At 43.7% G+C, this 18,424-nt stretch overlaps 1 protein-coding gene across 1 annotated transcript; it reads right to left on the bottom strand.

Moving 5' to 3' along the window:
• Positions 1–7,432: 7,432 nt before the first annotated feature.
• On the bottom strand, positions 7,433–15,402 carry IL36B (interleukin 36 beta). Its single transcript, XM_043468800.1, has 5 exons — positions 15,232–15,402; positions 14,348–14,435; positions 13,722–13,829; positions 10,189–10,328; positions 7,433–8,185 (listed from the first exon to the last, which is right to left on the bottom strand). Exons 2-5 carry the CDS (start codon positions 14,361–14,363, stop codon positions 7,973–7,975), a joined length of 477 nt encoding a protein of 158 aa, XP_043324735.1. The 5' UTR covers positions 14,364–14,435; positions 15,232–15,402; the 3' UTR covers positions 7,433–7,972.
• Between the last annotated feature and the right edge of the window lie 3,022 nt (positions 15,403–18,424).

The raw sequence follows: 18,424 nt of genomic DNA on the forward strand, positions 1-18,424 counted from the left end.
GCCAGTCCTGATTCGCTCAGAGAACAGAATCCGTAAGGCAGACTGCCATGCCCACGAGATCACAGAGACCCTGATTCACACTGGTGTCTGGGCCCCCAAGTTCAGCTGTGCTGTGAATCTGCTGCCACCAGATCCCACGATCACTGTTGTGTTTTTGGTATGTGGTGAGTGCTAATGAGGGACTTAGCCTGTGCAGGAATCAAAGGGACAGGACAGCTGCTGCTTGTTGGGCAGTCTTATTTTTGAGCAGTATTCCATTTTATATATACACACACACACACACACACATATATATATTCCACAACTTCTTTATCCATTCATCTTTTGATGGACATTTATGTTGTTTCCGTTTCCATGTTTTGGCTACTGTAAATAATGATGCTATGAATATCGGGATGCATATGCTGCTGCTGCTAAGTCACTTCAGTCATGTCCGACTCTCTGCGACTCCATAGACAGAAGCCCACCAGGCTCCCCCATCCCTGGGATTCTCCAGGCAAGAACACTGGAGTGGGTTGTCATTTCCTTCTCCAATGCATGAAAGTGAAAAATGAAAGGGAAGTCACTCAGTCGTGTCTGACTCTTAGCAACCCCACGGACTACAGCCTACCCAGGTTCCTCCATCCATGGGATTCTCCAGGCAAGAGTATTGGAGTGGGGTGCCATTGCCTTCTCCAATTGGGATGCATATATCTTTTCCAATTAGCTGGTCAAGAGAAAAAAGCAGGAGAAATCCCCTGAATGGTGAAAATAAAGACATTAAACAACAGAAATATCTTGTGGGACTGCCCTGAGTCAGGGGCCCAGACCTTGAACCAGTTGAAATTTGGAGCTCCTTGCAAGGAGGATGAAGGGGTTCAGGGGGAAAGCATCCCAACCTGACAGGTCCCCAGCTCCTCAGAGCCCTGGGCAGGCCACCTGTTGGGATCCTAATCCATGGTGATGGACTCAACATCCCTCCATCAAGATGCAGAAGAGAGATACATGTCCTCCAAGACAAGTTCTGGCTCATGTCTTTTTCCAAAGCCCCTTTCCCAATTCCCAAGGCCTGCAAAATGTAATGGTTTCTAGAGATTAATGAAGGTAGAAGATGCCAACATTTTCTTTTTCTTTCCTTTTAGTTATTTATTTATTTTTATTTTTATTTTACATTGGAGCATAACCAATTAACAATGTTGTGATAGTTTCAGGTGGACAGCAGGGGGACTTGGCCATAGACGTCTCGGTGGGACCACGCTCCTCACAGCAAGGCTGGGTAGAGGCAGGACTGGAGACAGATAAAGAGAACATTGAAGGACTTTGACCCTGAACTTGCCTTGGACCCTCAGGGAGCAGACAGGTTTGGAGACACTGATCTCTAAGAGAGGACTAGACAATTCCCCCTACTTGTACCCTGCTGTCCCAGTGTGGGGCAGGGAGGGAATGCTGACCCAGAGCCAGAAACCAGGAAATTCTAAGCAGGTGGACTTGTTCACTTTTTGTGATGCTCGCCTCCTGGCCCACCTCAGAACAATCTCTCCAGCCCTTGCAGCCAAGGTTCAGAGCAGATGGTGGATTGGGAAGGGCTTGGGGTCCTTCCCTGGCTTCACAGGCTCTGAGATCCCAACCCCCATACACTGCTGACGAGTTGACTTTCCATGAGTCAGTGCTCTCCTAGGCCTCATAAGTTGTCCTATATTCCATCCTTCCCTACAGGAATAAAAAGAGGACCTCCAGCAAGAAGACACTCTTTGCGACCCCATGGACTGGAGCCCACCAGGCTCCTCTGTCCATGGGATTTCCCAGGCAAGAGTATTGGAGTGGGTTGCCATTTCCTTCTCCAGGGGGGTCTTCCTGACCCAGGGATCAAACTCACATCTCCTGCATTGCAGGCAGATTCTTTACTACTGATCCATTTAAGAGAGTTAAATAGCCCAATCACTCACCAGGCTGGGATAACAGGACACAGACAAAGCCAGCTGGGCATTAACACAAAATACACAGCAACTAAAACATGGCACAACATCCCCCTTCTTGAGTGACTCCCACTTTTTTACTTTTTAAACCATAAACTATCAGAAATGTGACTTCTTGAGCCACTGCAGAAAACAGTATGGAAGTTCCTCAGAAAACTAAAAATAGGACTGCCAATTCCAGCAGTTCTGCTCCTGAATACATAGCCATTAAAAAGACAAAAACACTAATTGAAAAGGGTATGTGCATCCCATTATTCATAGCATCATTATTTACAGTAGCTAAAACATGGAAACAACATAAATGTCTATCAAAAGATGAATGGATAAAGAAGTTGTGGAATATGTGTGTGTGTGTGTGTGTGTATGTATGTATGTATGTATATAATGAAATACTACTCAACAATAAAAAATGAAATTTTGCCATTTGTAGCAACATCAGTGAACTTGGAGGGTATTATGCTAAGTGAAATAAGTCAGACAAAAATAAATACTGTATATCACTTACATGCAGTTGATTTCCATTTGAGGAGAGACAGAGATATGATTCTGGGGCAACAGCCTTGTTAACAAATAGAGATCACAGAGGGCCATGCAAGCCGCCTTCACAAAGTGGAAGCACTTGTGTAGACATGAGACCTCTCTTCTCTGTGACATCAAGGATTAGGAACAGGAAGGTGGGTTTTATTCCAGATGAGGCTAGTTTTTCTGGGGAGGGTGGACTGCCTGGGGAGGGTGAACTGCCTGGGGAGAAAGTTGGCTCCTTATTTATTCATTCACTTAGCAATTAATCAATAATTAATTTGTTCAACATATATTTATTTGACACAGACATGGTGCTAGGAGCTGGGGGTGTAATGGTGAACTAGACAAATACTACTTTCCACCAATCAAGGATTTTATCCTGCAAAGAGGGAAGGAAAGAAAAAGACAAAGGCAAATAAAATCATTATGAATTATGTGAAGAAAAAAAAAAACAGGAGAAAGGAAATTTCAGGAGGTAGAAGAAGCAGCTTACTTCAGACATGGTGGTTAGGGAAGGCCTCTTGAGGAGGTGAAATATAAGGAGATAACTTGAAGGAGCCAGAAAGGCAAAGAGAGAGAATAAGCCGATGCAGGTAACAGGGATGTACATGAGCATAGCATATGCGAAGGTCCAGGGGCTATAAAGGACTCAGCATATTCAAAGAACTGAAAGATTAGCATGACCGAAGATGGCAATGGAGAGATTGATCTGAAAGTAGTGTTGGGCCATCAGGGGCCGGACCATCCAGTCAAACCTGTAAACTATGGTAAAGAATTTGCATTTCATGAAAATTCAAACTACAATGAGGTATCACCTCACACCAATCAGAATGGGCTTCATCAAAAAAATCTACAAATGATAAATACTGAAGAGAATGTTGAGAAAAGGGAACTGATACAGCCGCTAAGGAGAACTGTATGGAGATACCTCAAAAAACTATATATTTACCATATGACCAGCAAGAGCTTCCCAGGCTGGGGTAGTGGTAAAGACACTAGACATAAATGCATATAGACATAAGAGACATGGGTTCGATCCCTGAGTTGAGAATGTCCCCTGGAGGAGGGCACGGTAAACCACTCCAGTATTCTTGCCTGGGAAATCCCATGGACAGAGGAGCCTGATGGGCTGCAGCGCATAGGGTCTCAAAGAGTCAAACATGACCGAATTGACATAGCACTTACACACACATGACCCAGCAATTCCACTACGGGTCATATGCCCTGAGAAAACCACAATTCTACAAGACACTTGTACACCAATGTTCATTGCAGCAATATTTACAATAGCTAGGACATGGAAGCAACCTAGCTGTCCATCAACAGATTAATGGATAAATATATAAATGGAATATTATTCAGCCATACAAAGGAACAAATTTGAGTCAGTTGTAGTGAGGTGGATGAACCTAGAGCCTCTTACACAGAGTGAAGTAAGTCAGAAAGAGAAAAACAAGCATTGTATATTAGCACATATATATGGAATCCAGAAGAATGATACTGATGAACCTAGCAGAGAATGGACTTATGGACACGATGGGGGAAGATGAGGGTGGGATGAACTGAGAAAGTAGCATTGACATATATACACATAATAAAGTGTATATATGGGTTGGATGTAGGTCATGTGTAAAATAGGTAGTCAAAAGTCTCTGTATAACTCAGGGAGCCCAGCCTGGTGCTCTGAAATGACCTAGAGGAGTGGGATGGAGGTGGGGGTGGGGGGGAGGCTCAAAGGGGAGAGTGTGTGTGGGTGTGGGTGTGGGTGTATACATATATATACGCTGCTTAGTTGCTTCAGTCATGTCTGATTCTGTGTGACCCTATGGACTTCAGTCTGCCAGGCTCCTCTGTCCATGGGATGCTCTAGGCAAGAGTGGGAGAATGGGTTGCCATGCCCTCCTCCAGAGGATCTTCCCAATCCAGGGATGGAACCGGAGTCTCCTGCATTGCAGACAGATTCTTTACCACTGAGCCATCAGGGAAGCCTATCTATCTATCTATGTATCTGTGTATCTATGTATCTATCTATCAGCCTAAATATGACTGATTGAGTTGTTCCATGGCAGAAACCAACACAACATTGTAAAGCAATTTTCCACCAATTAAAAAAATTTAACAATAAGCAAATTTTTATAAATGAATTTGCATTTCATTCTAACTGCAAGTGGAAACATCAAAGAAGTCTAAACATTGGAATGACATAGTTGAATTTCCATTTATTGAGATAATCCTTGCTGGCTCACAGAGAACTGATTTAACAGATAGATGGAGTGGTAGATGGAGGTCACCAGTCAAGAGGCAGATGTACAGCACTGGTGAGTTACGGTGGTTTCCAGATATCCAGTGGTGGATGGCAGAGAAGGTGGAGAGGGATGTGTGGATTTGAGATGTACTGTGAAGGTAGGATTCTTGGTGAATAGACTTGATGGGTAGGATGCAGATCTTTAGAGAGAGGAAAATCAAGGATGACTCCCAGGTTTCTATCTTGAGTAACTGAGATGGAAAAGACTGGGTGTGGGAATAGGCATATTGGGCAAGGATCATGAGTGCTACTTAGGACATGCTTAATTTGCAATATCCAAGCTGGTAGTTGTAAGTGCAATTCTGGAGTTCCAACAGGAACTCTGGGTCAGATCAAATCACCATTATACATTTGGAATTTAAATTCATAACAAGTAAGATCATCTAGTCACAGATTTCCCTGGTGGCTCAGTGGATAAGAATCTGCCTGTCAATGCAGGAGACACAGTTTCAATCCCTGGTTGGGGAAGATCCCACGTGCTGCAAAGCAACTAAGCCAGTGCACCACAATTATCGAGACTGTGCTCTAGAGCCTGAGAGCTTCAACTACTGAAGCCCAAGTGCCCTAGAGCCTGTGCTCCACACCAAGAGGAGCCACTGCAAGGAGAAGCCTCCACATAGCAACAAAGAGTAAAACCCCTCCCCACTATTAGAGAAAAAGCAGTTGCAACAATGAAGACCCATTGCAGACAAAAATAAATAAAATTATTTTTAATGCCTATGTTCAAGTAAATAGAAGACAAAATTTAAAAAAAAGAATAAAAGTACAACAATAACATCAACATTTTGAATATTAGAGTATCTCAAAGGCTGGAGGACAAAGTCATAGAAACCAGTGTTTCAGAGGCTGAAACAAGGGAAGTAAAACTGATAGAGCTCTCTCCATCTGTCATGAGAGGATGTGAGCTCAAGGTCCTTCTACTCTGCCATCTTGTCCCTCCTCTCTTTCTCCATCTGTCTATCTTGGAATGATGAGAAATGATCTGAAGGAATAAGAATGGGAGCTAGAGAACCTGAAGCAGGGAAATGAAGGAAACCAATGCAAGGAGGTGTTCCTGAGCTCAACACTCCAGTGGGTGACTGTGACTCAATCCTGCTTGAACCCTCTGAGGAATCATGTGGACTACAGAGCTGAAATTTCCCTTCCCATTCTCCCCCATTGGTGAAGGGTTCCCAGTCATTGAAAAGCCCAATAAGCCTGTTCATCATATACCAAGAAGGGCAAGGTTTCCTGCTGGAAGAAAACCTTATATGCTCACATTCATATTCAGGGCATTATAAAACCTGCAATTTATGTGTCTCTGGTTCAGTGAATTCATAAATTATACTACAAGCTTTAACTAATGTATTCCTCACAAAATGGACAACTGGTTTAAAAGCATCAGAATAAAGAAACTGGTGATTGAATGTCCCCCTAAAAGTCTAGGAAACAGGAATAATAACAAGAAAATGTCATAGCTGATGCTTCAAAAAAATGTAAACTGCTATTAGTGATTCTTTGAAATACAGATTGATTTATATCCACTATGGTTAACAATTAATCTTAACCAAATTGTATACTGTGTGTCAAATTATTAACTAATGATCCTTTGAGTCATGATTATCAAGACTTGTGATGTTTTTATTTTACATTCACCTTACCCTTTAGATTCATCTTTTGCAGTGCATGTTACAATATTTATAATAAGCATGCATAGAATTATTAATATCTTTTATTCATAGGGTTATATGTTTGGAAGTCACATTTCCAGGCTATGGGTTGGCAGAAGGAATAGCAAGAGAGGTTGCAAGAAGGATTTGGGAGTGGACTTAAATGGACTTGGCAACTAGGATGATGGGACAAGATCAAGAAACCACAATGAGGTACCATTACACGCCAGTCAGGATGGCTGCTATCCAAAAGTCTACAAGCAATAAATGCTGGAGAGGGTGTGGAGAAAAGGGAACCCTCTTACACTGTTGGTGGGAATGAAAACTAGTACAGCCACTATGGAGAACAGTGTGGAGATTTCTTAAAAAACTGGAAATAGAACTGCCATATGACCCAGCAATCCCACTTCTGGGCATACACACTGAGGAAACCAGATCTGAAAGAGACACGTGCACCCCAATGTTCATCGCAGCACTGTTTATAATAGCCAGGACATGGAAGCAACCTAGATGCCCATCAGCAGATGAATGGATAAGGAAGCTGTGGTACATATACACCATGGAATATTACTCAGCCATTAAAAAGAATTCATTTGAATCAGTTCTAATGAGATGGATGAAACTGGAGCCCATTATACAGAGTGAAGTAAGCCAGAAAGATAAAGAACATTACAGCATACTAATGCATATATATGGAATTTAGAAAGATGGTAACGATACCCCTATATGCAAAACAGAAAAAGAGACACAGAAATACAGAACAGACTATTGAACTCTGTGGGAGAATGTGAGGGAGGGATATTTCAAAAGAACAGCATGTATACTATCTATGGTGAAACAGATCACCAGCCCAGGTGGGATGCATGAGACAAGTGCTCGGGCCTGGTGCACTGGGAAGACCCAGAGGAATCGGGTGGAGAGGGAGGTGGGAGGGGGGATCAGGATGGGGAATACGTGTAAATCTATGGCTGATTCATATCAATGTATGACAAAACCCACTGAAATGTTGTGAAGTAATTAGCCTCCAACTAATAAAAAATTTAAAAAAAAAAAAAAAAAGAAAGAATAAAAAGTGACTCTTAGGTTTCACACTGGAATGACGTGCAAGTGGGGGACACAGTGTATCTAGAAATCATCTAGAGATTATCTAGAGGGTGGGCTTCCCTGGTGGTTCAATGAATCTGTCAGCCAATGCGGGATATGTAGGTTTGATCCCTGGGTCAGGAAGATCCCCTGGAGAAGGAAATGGCAACCCACTCCAATATTTCGCCTGGGAAATCCCATGGACAGAGGAGCCTGGCAGGCTATAGTCCATGGGGTCACAAAAGAGTCAGACACAACTTAGTGACTAAACAACAGCAACAAATCTAGAGAATATCTAGAAGAGGAGGTGGTTTTGAGGTGATGAGAATGAGGTAGGCTATGGATGGGCATCCACGTACGGTGGTCTCTAAAGATGACCTGCTGTGTTTTCAAACAGAAGAACCTCTGACTGCTTGATTCTCTGAACTGGATTCAGCCACCCAGAGCCCAGACTGGATTTAGCGTCCATCCTCTAAGTAGTAATTCGTGCTTTTGGCTGTGCCCCTCTCCTTGGTGAGGGTAACGGGCTGCCCTGCCTCAGAAGAGGTTGCAATGAACCAGCCAGGGTAGGAGACAGACTGAAAGACAACAGTGGAGCCTTCGTAATTGCGGTAAAAGAGGAAGCACTTCTCTCCTTTGGGCTGATTGTAGAGATTCATGATATTTTCTTCCTGAGGGTACGAAAAAGCCTGGTTAGAGAGGATTTTTGGGAGGAGGAAGCTAAACTAACTCAGTCCTGGCACTGTCCCCTTTCCCCAAAGAGAGGGACAGCAGTAAGGGACATAGGCAGATGAGAGGGGTACGCCAGCTCTCAAAACAGGCAATCCACTGGTTCCCAGCACTTGGCCCCACCCCAGAATCCCATCACAAGAGGTGCTTCTGATTCTTTGAACCAGAACTGCCTTCCTGAGAACAGAGGGAGTTGTAAACTCTTTCATGAATGTATTCATTGGATGGTTCAGGCCAATCTCATGAGGTTCCGCACCTCCAAGTGGGTTTATACATTACAGCTTCCATCAGAAGCAGAGGATTGGCTTCATAACTACATATCTGACTTTCAGAATGGGGACCATGAGTGTGTCATCCACCAAATCCAATTAACAATCTCCCCTCTGGTCTCCACTGCCATGCAGTAGCTTTACTGAAGAGGAAGCATCCCAGAGCCTTGGAGGATCTCTGGGAGGTGGTTAAAGAGGACTGAGAATGGCCATTGTGAAACATTCTCAGGGATGTAGTCTCTGGCTTGCAGAGTAAGCTCTTTCAGTAAAATGAGTCTTAACACCTTCCAAAGGTCCCTTGTGTTGACTTGGGGATCAGGTCAGCTTTCCTTCTTTATAGTGAATATCCAGGATTGCAAACCTATTTCTTTTTGGTTTGTTTGTTTTCTTCTTTCTTTTTTATTTTCTAAATTATGAAAGGATGCAGAGAAGGCAATGGCACCCCACTCAGGTACTCTTGCCTGGAAAATCCCACGGATGGAGAAGCCTGGTAGACTGCAGTCCATGGGGTCGCTAAGAGTCGGACACAACTGAGCGACTTCAGTTTCACTTTTCACTTTCATGCATTGGAGAAGGAAATGGCAACCCACTCCAGTGTTCTTGCCTGGAGAATCCCAGAGACAGGGGAGCCTGATGGGCTACCATTTATGGGGTCGCATAGAGTCGGACATGATTGAAGTGACTTAGAAGCAGCAGCAGCAGCATGAAAGGATGATAACATATTTACAGGAGACTTGGAAAATACAGAACAAAGTTACATATCATTCCACTATAGGTTGCAATTATTTTTCAGTTCAGTTCCGTTCAGTCGCTCAGTTGTGTCCGACTCTTTGCAACCCCATGAACCACAGGATGCCAGGCCTCCCTGTCCATCCCCATCTCCCAGAGTTTACCCGAACTCATGTCCATTGAGTCAGTGATGCCATCCAACCATCTCATTCTCTGTTGTCCCCTTCTCCTCCTGCCCTCAATCTTTCCCAGCATCAGGGTCTTTACAAATGAGTCAACTCTGCATCAGGTGGCCAAAGTATCGGAGTTTCAGCTTCAACATCAGTCCTTCCAATGAACACCCAGGACTGATCTCCTTTAGGATGGGCTGCTTAGATCTCTTTGCAGTCCAAGGGAGTCTCATGAGTCTTCTCCAACACCACAGTTCAAAAGCATCAATTCTTGAGTGTTCAGATTTCTTTATAGTCCAATTCTCACATCCACACATGACTACGGGAAATACCATAGCCTTGACTAGATGGACATTTGTTGACAAAGTAATATCTCAGCTTTTTAATATTAAATTAAGATTTTTTAGTTGGAATTTCAATATCAAACTCTCAAAAGTTACTAGAATGAATAGACAGAAAAATAGAAGCATATGGTATATCTGAAAAGCACTATGAACCAATTCAACATAATTGAGATTATACAATTTTCACACAACGGTAGGATACAAATTCTATTCAAGTTCCCATAGACTATAAACCAGGAGACCCTGGACGATCCAGGGACATAAAACAAGGTGCAAAAATTTCATGGTCTAAAGATATTGAAATCATACAGAGTCTGTTCTTCTATTACTGTAGAATTATACAAACCTATTACTTCTATTCAGTAACAGATTAAATGAAATTGAAAGTTCCTCTCATTAATATACTTTTCTAATTAGCTGCATAACCACTCACCTTAAGCTGCAAAGTGGGATAGCCCTGGATTTCTGTACAGTAGAGACAGAGATTTTTGTCCTTGATTCCCAGGTAATGTGGAGTACCTTCTCCTTCCTTGTGGAATTCTATGTCTCTACATGCTATCAAGGAAAGAATGACTGGAAACACAGGGAAAATGGAAACAGGTGTCAGGCTCCAAGCAGTGAAAAGGCCATTCCTTCTGGTCTGACACTCACGTCTGGGGGATACTGAGCAGCCAGGACACAGCCCCCTCCCGAAGTCTTCTCCCACTAGCCACGTGTCAGAGACCCTTCATCAGTTGGCTGAAACCCATTTCTTATTTCTTCCTTAATATCAGAGCCCCAGCTGTCACCAGGATATATTACTTCCCCAAGATAAAAATAAATTTCACATCACACTTACAGCTAACTTTGACTATATGCTTAAGTTTTAGCCCATGAGATAGGAGTGGAATGTTGTGTAGGATTTCTAAGAATGTTCTTCTTTAAAAGGAGCTCACTCAGTTGGGAGGAGCTTTCTTCTTATTACCTGTCTTAATACCTAGATGGTGGTGAAGGTGATCTTGAAGATGGTAAAGCAGAACCCTAGAATCCTTGGAATCTGGTGGCATTACAGAGGCACCTATGGGCCTTAGTCTGCCTTCTCAGGCTTCTTTTCCATGAGAAAGAAAGGAATTTCTACCTTATTTAATTCCTGCTGGATGGTTTAGTCACCAAGCCATGTCTGACTCTTTTGCAATCTCATGGACTGCAGCCTGCCAGGCTCCTCTGTCCATGGGATTTCCCAGGCAAGAATACTGGAGTGGGTTGCCATGCCTGCCTCCAGGGGTTTTTCCTGACCCTGGGATCAAACCCACATCTCCTGCATTGAAAAGTAGATTCCTTACTACTGAGCCACTGGGGAAGCCCCTAATTAATTCCTAGTTGAGTGGATTTTCTGTCACTATCAGTATAATTTAATTCTCAACTAATTTAGCAGGTGATTCCCAGGAGCCTGCGTGTTCTGCATCTATCCTTCTGGGTAGGGAGAAGGGAGTTTATCCATTCAATATTGTTTATTGAGTGCTCGCTCAAGGCTCTGGAGATATAGCTGAAAACAAGAGACATTGTTATTGCCACCATGGAAAATGGGACTAAACCATGCAAACAGAGAAATGACCAGAACCACGATAAATGGCAACACCTGTTTTGGGGAAACTGACAAAGGCCTGAGATAGTAGGAGAGAGACCAAGAAAGAGGAAGCGAAAAAGCAGAGTGAAGTTCAAGCCAAGAACTTAACGCTAAGAGGAAGCCAGTAAATGAAGAAATGGGAATGTGGTGGTGGAAGGGTTTGGATGAAGAGTGTTGACAGGGAAAGGAAATGTCAAGACCCTTACATGGAAAGAAACTCAGTAAGTTCCAGGCTCCAAAAATAAGATTGGTGTGCCTGAGATCTCCTCACTGCTCACTTTCCCCAAACTTCCACCCCAAAAACACAAATACTTGGAAACAATATTCTTCTATTAATGTGATAAGAAGGTCACTCATGATGGCTTGTGAAGATAGGATGCGAAGCTACACAAGTGAAGTGGGAGAGAGGGCAGTGAGGAAGTAATACAGTGCTCCAAGTGAAAGATGATATTAACTTAGAAATAAGGCTTATTTTGCACATAGACTCATCAGTCTCTGCTGGTGGATTAAATGGAGATGAAAGAAAAGAAGAAATAAGGATGCCTTCTGTATTTCTGGCTCCAGTGAACAGGGTGATGGTAGTGCCACTAAAGAAGATAGGGAAGACTGGGTCCATAAACCATTTTGAGAAGTCAGATCCATAGTTCCACTTTTGGAATAGATGTTGTTAGAGATGTCTGCATGCTAAGTCACTTCAGTTGTGTCTGACTCTCTGTGATCCCATGCACTGTAGCCCACCAGGGCCCTCTGTCCCCGGGATTCTCCAGACAAGAATACTGGAGTGGATTGCCATGCCCTCCTCCAAGGGATCTGCCCAACCTAGGGATCTAATCCACATCTCCTTCAGTGACAGGCGGGTTCTTTACCACTAGCGCCACCGGAGATGTCTGAGAGGACTTTATCAAAAGGACATGGGTTACAGAGACCTATACATCAGCTCAGCAAACAGTTCAGGAAACATTCACTGCACACCCACCCTGTGATAGTTGGAATTTAAAGGTCACTAGCTACTAGCCAAAATCTGTTTTTGTTTTGCCTCTGGACACAGAGTTAGACTACATTTCCCAGCATCCCTTGCAGTTAGCTACAAGTTATGTGACTCCATTTTAGCCATTGGTTATGAATGGGAATGTTCCAGGCCATTTTCGCTTGGTCACAAAGCCTTTCTATACATACTCTTCTGCTCTCTATCATCTTCTGTCAGACAGAAGCAAAAAAGGACATGGGAAAAATTTTCAGGGGAGATATCTGGGTTGGAAGCATAAATGCCTGAATGAAAAGGCAACACGTCAATCCAAGAAACCAGCTCTGAGTCCCTTCAGAGTGGTGATGTGATGGTTACAGATTGAGTTCTGAAAATTGCCAGCATTTGGCTATTTTACAGAGAAAGTGGAGTCAGAATGGAGAGTGCAAAAGAAGAGCCAGTGAACCACATAGAACATTCTTACCAAGGGAGGGAATGGAGAGTGTTCAAGAAAGAGTAATCAATTATGCTGACTGCCACTGAGGAACAAAAAGTGAGGACAGAGAAATGGGTCAGGGGACTGGAAAGAGAAGCTAGAGATGAGTGGGCAAAGAACAATTCAGAAGTTTTATTCTTTGATGTAAGCATGGACAGGTGGGGAAATGGAGACAAGTTGTGTACTCTTCCATGACTATGACTGTACATAGAACAGTATATAGATTACCACATAGGAAAATAGAACACTTGTAGAAATGAAATGTGCAAATTCAGAGGAGGTTTTTAGTATTAAGCCTGGAAATGTTCTATTAGCGCATGTCTATCAGAGTTAGAAGACAAAGACAGAATAAGCAGGGGAGAGGGGAATGAAATCAAACATCAAAGGAACAAACAAGAAAGGAAAAGAAGCTGATTTGGACTGACTTTTTTTCAGCTTTATTGAGGTATAATTGGCATGCAATGGACTGATGGGAGGAAGGAATATTCCCCTACTATTCGAAGAGAGGACTCCAAATTAGAAAAATACAGGTATGATAATGGAAAGCTGAAGCAGTTTAAATTTAAGGACAGAGGTAGCAATGGTTGAAATTTAGAAGAGGGAAATTCCAAGGAGAAGGTCAGCTGTTAATTGAATGAATAATCTCTTCTTAACTAAGGACATTTTCTTTTGGTAAGGAGAGTTCCAGATCCATCACACCCTCATTTCTGGGTACAGGTCTCCTTTCCTCACACCCTTCCCAGATAGTGTGAGGGAACCATCTTGCCCTTTCCTGCCTTTCTTGAGGGCACTGAAGCTGTCCCCAAGAACATGCTTCCCAAGCTCATGCAAGTTCGTCCTCATCCCCAGTGGAGCTGATATCCCTTTAAGGGCAACACAGTGGCTTTGATTGTCACTCACCAGGTTTAACGTTGTTGCTAGAAGGAACTGCTATTAATGAATTTCCTTTTACGATCCACACCATCTGCTGAGAATCACGAATGTGAAGGTAACTGGGATTTTCTTGCGCTGCCAGAAGACAGAAAATCACAAAATACACATGAGGCTATTGTAAACTTTAGGACTCCAATTGCAACTGGTAATAAAGGCCTTTGATTCCTAGGATTCGTAGGAGTAGGTTTACTGCTCTGACAAAGAGTGGCTATTAAGGGAAAGGAAATAGGGCAGGGGCTGGTTTGTGAACCAATGCATCTGAAAGAAGCTACATGCATTCATAGTCACAAGAGTCTTTCAAGATTCACCCTTTTTTCTAGGATTATCAGTGACTTGTCTTTTTGCTGATTGATAGTCTCTGGGTAGTAACAAAACCAAGTATATATGAATCAGTCATCAATACATTGTTTCTTATTTACCCTCTTTATCAAAATAAATAAGTAGTTCTAGAACTGCTTATTTATTTTGAATGAATAATCTGGACTACAAGGGTTTCTTATACTCTAAATTACAAAACAGAAACCCCTGTACTCCATTTATTTGGGGAGACCAGATGGAAGTATTTCCAAGCTGGTTTGTGATTCATCACTTACACATAGGGCTTTCCATGTTGGCTTCAGGGCTTTCTGTGAAGAGGATGAGGTAGACCAGATGGTGGAGAGGCTGTGGTCAGCAGTTAGTCTTATAGGGAAAGAGGGAAGAAAAACACGGTATCAATTTCTCTCCCTTTCCCTGGAATGCTGTATAAAAAAACTATCCTGAGGCCCTGTCTTAGATGCACATTTGAGAGTAAGGATGGGAAAAGCATGTTCCAGGGCTATAAAACCCAAGATGGAAGCTCCCGTCACTGTCAGGGCTGAGTGGTCCTGGCTGTCCAGGCTGCAGTGGCCCTGGGATGCCCTCCATCCATCACATCTAGGATTGTTAGGAGATTTAAGTGTATCAGCTCAGGTACCTTCTCGTGCCGCAAGTCTCTGGATTTAGAAGAAGAAAGAGTGCATGCCTGTCTCCATTTAGCATAGCTGATAAGCCACCAGCTATCCTGACTTCAAGCTTGAGCATCCTAAATAACCAGCAGCTACCCTGTCTCTCTGACTCACATCTTCCCCCACCCTTCATCCAAAGAGGCATCTCTGCACAAGGATGTCCATGGACCACATTAGGTATTTTGACTGTTTGGAGACATCTATCTCTGAGCTTCTGGTTAGGAAACCATGACAATTCCCCAAGAAGACCACAAACTCCCCACAATGAGAACCAATTGTTCACATCCCCTTCTGCCTCAGGATATGCAGTGCCTGAATCTGTTGTCATCCCTATAGAAAGAGTAAACCCACTACCAGCAGCACTCTGGAAGCAGTCTCAGTTCCTCTGACACTGTGGGTCTTGGACCAAGGCTCCCAGAGGTTCCTCAAGGCTGGAAACAGAGCAGTGAAAGAAGGTTCCCCATACACAGTTTCTGAGCAACAGGAGTTACCTTTGTCCAGAGATGCTCTTGTCCTAGAGCCCAATGTTAAGGCTCCACCTGCACCCAAGTGCCCTGGAGAACTGTCCGGGACTTCCAGGCCTTTAAATGAGTGAGGAAATAGGGTTATTTCCTGGCTCTGGGTGTTCCCACTTTGACAAGAAAACTGGTCCAAGACAGAGGTCCCATGAGGATTCAGTGGGTGACTGAGAGGCAGCACAGGTGTGGCCAGGCTGGGGTCCTGGAGAAACCAGAGGAGAGTAAATGTCAGGAAACACCAATGAGGAAATACAGAAAAGGCCAGATGCTGAGTTAAGGAGGAGAACTTCCTTCTGGACTGCTTTGGAGGCAGAGGTGTGGCTCACTTTATTCACTGACTGTGTGAGCCATGGCCTCATTCACATTCTATTTGAGGCAAGCCATAGTCCTCCTTTCAGAGTTTTGCATAACCAACATTTATGCAAGATTCATTCTGTATCTGATAGAGATGTACCTGATGAATCTTTCATCCTTTAGGAGCTATTCATCTTTATTTCTTATGGAAGAAAACAGTCCCTGAGAGATGGCAAAACTTACCTAAAGTCATATAGCCACTAAGAAATGTAACTAAGTTAAAAATCAAGTCTTTTTGGGCTTCCCTGGTATCTCAGTGGTGAAGAGTCCACCTGCCAATGCAGGAGACACGGGTTTGATCCCTGATCCAGTAAGATCCCATATGCCATAGGGCAACTAAGCCTGTGAGCCACAACTATGAAGCCTGTGCTCTAGAGTCCAGGAGTCACAACTACTGAGCCCACATGTCACAACTACTGAAGTCCATGCACCCTAGAGCCTGTGCTCCACAACAGAAGAAGCCACTGCAACAGGAAGCCTTTGTACTGCAATGAACAGTAGCCCCCAGTCACCGCAACTAGAGAAAAGCCTACAGAGCAACAAAGACCCAGCACAGCCAAAAATAAATAAACAAAAAAATTATTTTTTAAAAGTCAAGCCTTTCTGTGCTTAACCACTATGTAGTATGTTGCCTTTGGGTCATGATCTCCTGCACCCTGTGTTAACTGAGATACATAGGAAGCCTTGTGCTTGGTGGTGGGTATTAAAAACTGCACTGTATCTAAGGAGACTCACTTAATAGGAGGACATTTGGAGGTCTCCTGGCTTCCTATCTCTGCTTCAGGAATCAGACTCAGCCTCAACATTGGTGGTGAAAGGGAACCATTACCCTTGAAACCCATATTGTTTGTCAGTCCTAGGTGGCGCTAGTAGTAAAGAACATGTGTGCCATTGCAGGAGATGCAGGAGACCCTGGTTCAATCCCTCCATCTAGAAGATCCCCTGGAGGAGGGCATGGCAACCCACTCCAGTATTCTTGCCTGGAGAATCCCAGGGACAGAGGAGCCTGGCGGGCTACAGTTCACAGGGTCACAAAGAGTTGACACAACTTAGCATACAAACACGCATGCCTAAACATAAAGAAGTATTCATTCTATGCCAAGATTTACTTTCATGTTACTCACAACCACTGATCAGGGCTCTGTTCTCTGAAACCCACCACTGACTCTCTCCCAGGGAGTATTGCAGCAGTCCCTAACTGGCCTCCCTGCTTCTGTTCTTACCTCCCTCAAGTTAAACTCCCACCCAGCAGCAGTGAGCAGGATCAAAGATGTCAGTGTGATCCTATCACTGCCCTGCTCAGAACTCTCCCATGGCTTCACATCACACCCCAAAAGCACTCAACACAGCTCACACAAGCACAGCTAAACTTGCCCTTGCTTATAAACTTGACCTTGCTTGTCTCTCTGCACGTCTTCTATCCCTGCCCTTCCTACCCTCCCCGCTCTGGTGTCTTGCTGATTCTACCCCCCACTCCCAACAAAGAGCTCCTATTCTCAGGGAGCCTCTGCTGTTGCTCTGTAGGAATTGGACTTTCCCAGACCTTACGGTGTCCGCCCCCTTACTTCCATTCATTTGCAAAAAAAAAAACAAAACAGCCTCTAAATGATGTCTTCCCTGACTGCCCTGTCTCCAAGAGCCTGCTGACTCATGCTTTGATTTCTAATTCTTCTCTATTATTTTCCTTATAATATGTATGTTGCCATAACCATGGATATTTATCTGTTATGTACATATGTATATATGTATGTACACAGACACGTATGTATTGTCCTCAGCACCAAAATGCCAGCTTCATGGGGCAAAGGAACTTGTCTGTCTTGTTAACTAGATCCTTAATGTCTGAAATAGTGTCTCACCCGTTTTGGGGATTAGTAAAAATGTATTAAATAAACAAAGGAATGAATGGAATAGTCTATGAATATGAGGAAGACTGAGAAGACAGAAAGGGAGAGAGCTGCCTTGTAGGGGCATCTGTTGAGATGAGAGGCAAGTTCCTGCCCCTCTCATGGAGAAGGGTCAGGGGTTGCTCTCCTAGTCCATAGCAGAAATAGACTACCCCAGGAAGATCTCTCAAACAGGTAGAGGAGACTAGGAGCTTCACCTTCAGCTGGATGACTGATATACTGAGAGATCCTCAGGTTCACCCTGGCTCCTCAGCCAGGACAGGGTGTAGGGAGGGAGTTCTTGGGAAGTCTGATATGGGTTCCAGCCTTGAACCCAAGAGACTGTACACACCAGTTGGTCCAAGAGCATCCAGTTTATGCCCATTGTCCCAAGTTTTTATTATTTTGGGTTTGGGGGTGTTTTGGGAGGGTATTTTTGTTTTGTTCTGGGGAGGTTTGTTTTTTGTTTTGCTTGTTGTTTGTTTTGCTTTGACTCTGCTGCATGGCTTGTGGGATCTTCGTTCCCCTAGACCAGGAGTCAAACCCAGGCTCTGGCAGTGAAAGTGCTAACCATTGGACACCAGGGAACTCCCCCTGTGTAATTCTTAATAGAACTCCTTTCCCTGTCTTAAGAGTTCTAGCCACCTCACAGCTCTTGGGAAATTACCTACATAGGGAAAGGCAGAGGAGAAACAGGTCTAGCTTTCTGTAGAAACCATGAGAAATGAAAAGCTCAGGGATTTCTGTGCTGTCACCAGGAAGAAATTGAATCTCTGACGTCAATGTGGCCACTCAAATGCTGAAAGGCAGAAGATATTAGGATGGGATGAGGAGGTCACGGCAATGCTTGCGGGGCCCAGAAATTCATCAGTGTGCTTGGAAAAATATTGTCTCCATAATCTTTCTCCAAATCTTAAGACAAGTAA

Source organism: Cervus canadensis, chromosome 5, assembly GCF_019320065.1.
Source record: "Cervus canadensis isolate Bull #8, Minnesota chromosome 5, ASM1932006v1, whole genome shotgun sequence".
Lineage (NCBI taxonomy): Eukaryota > Metazoa > Chordata > Mammalia > Artiodactyla > Cervidae > Cervus > Cervus canadensis.

Bases quoted from the DNA above. Each gene is read 5' to 3' on its own strand.
- IL36B (XM_043468800.1), bottom strand. The intron at 10,329-13,721 runs GTGAGTGACAAT...CTGTGTTTCCAG, and splicing joins TAGCAACAACGTTAAACCTG to TCATTCTTTCCTTGATAGCA. The intron at 8,186-10,188 runs GTGAGTGGTTAT...TCGTACCCTCAG, and splicing joins ATCCCACTTTGCAGCTTAAG to GAAGAAAATATCATGAATCT.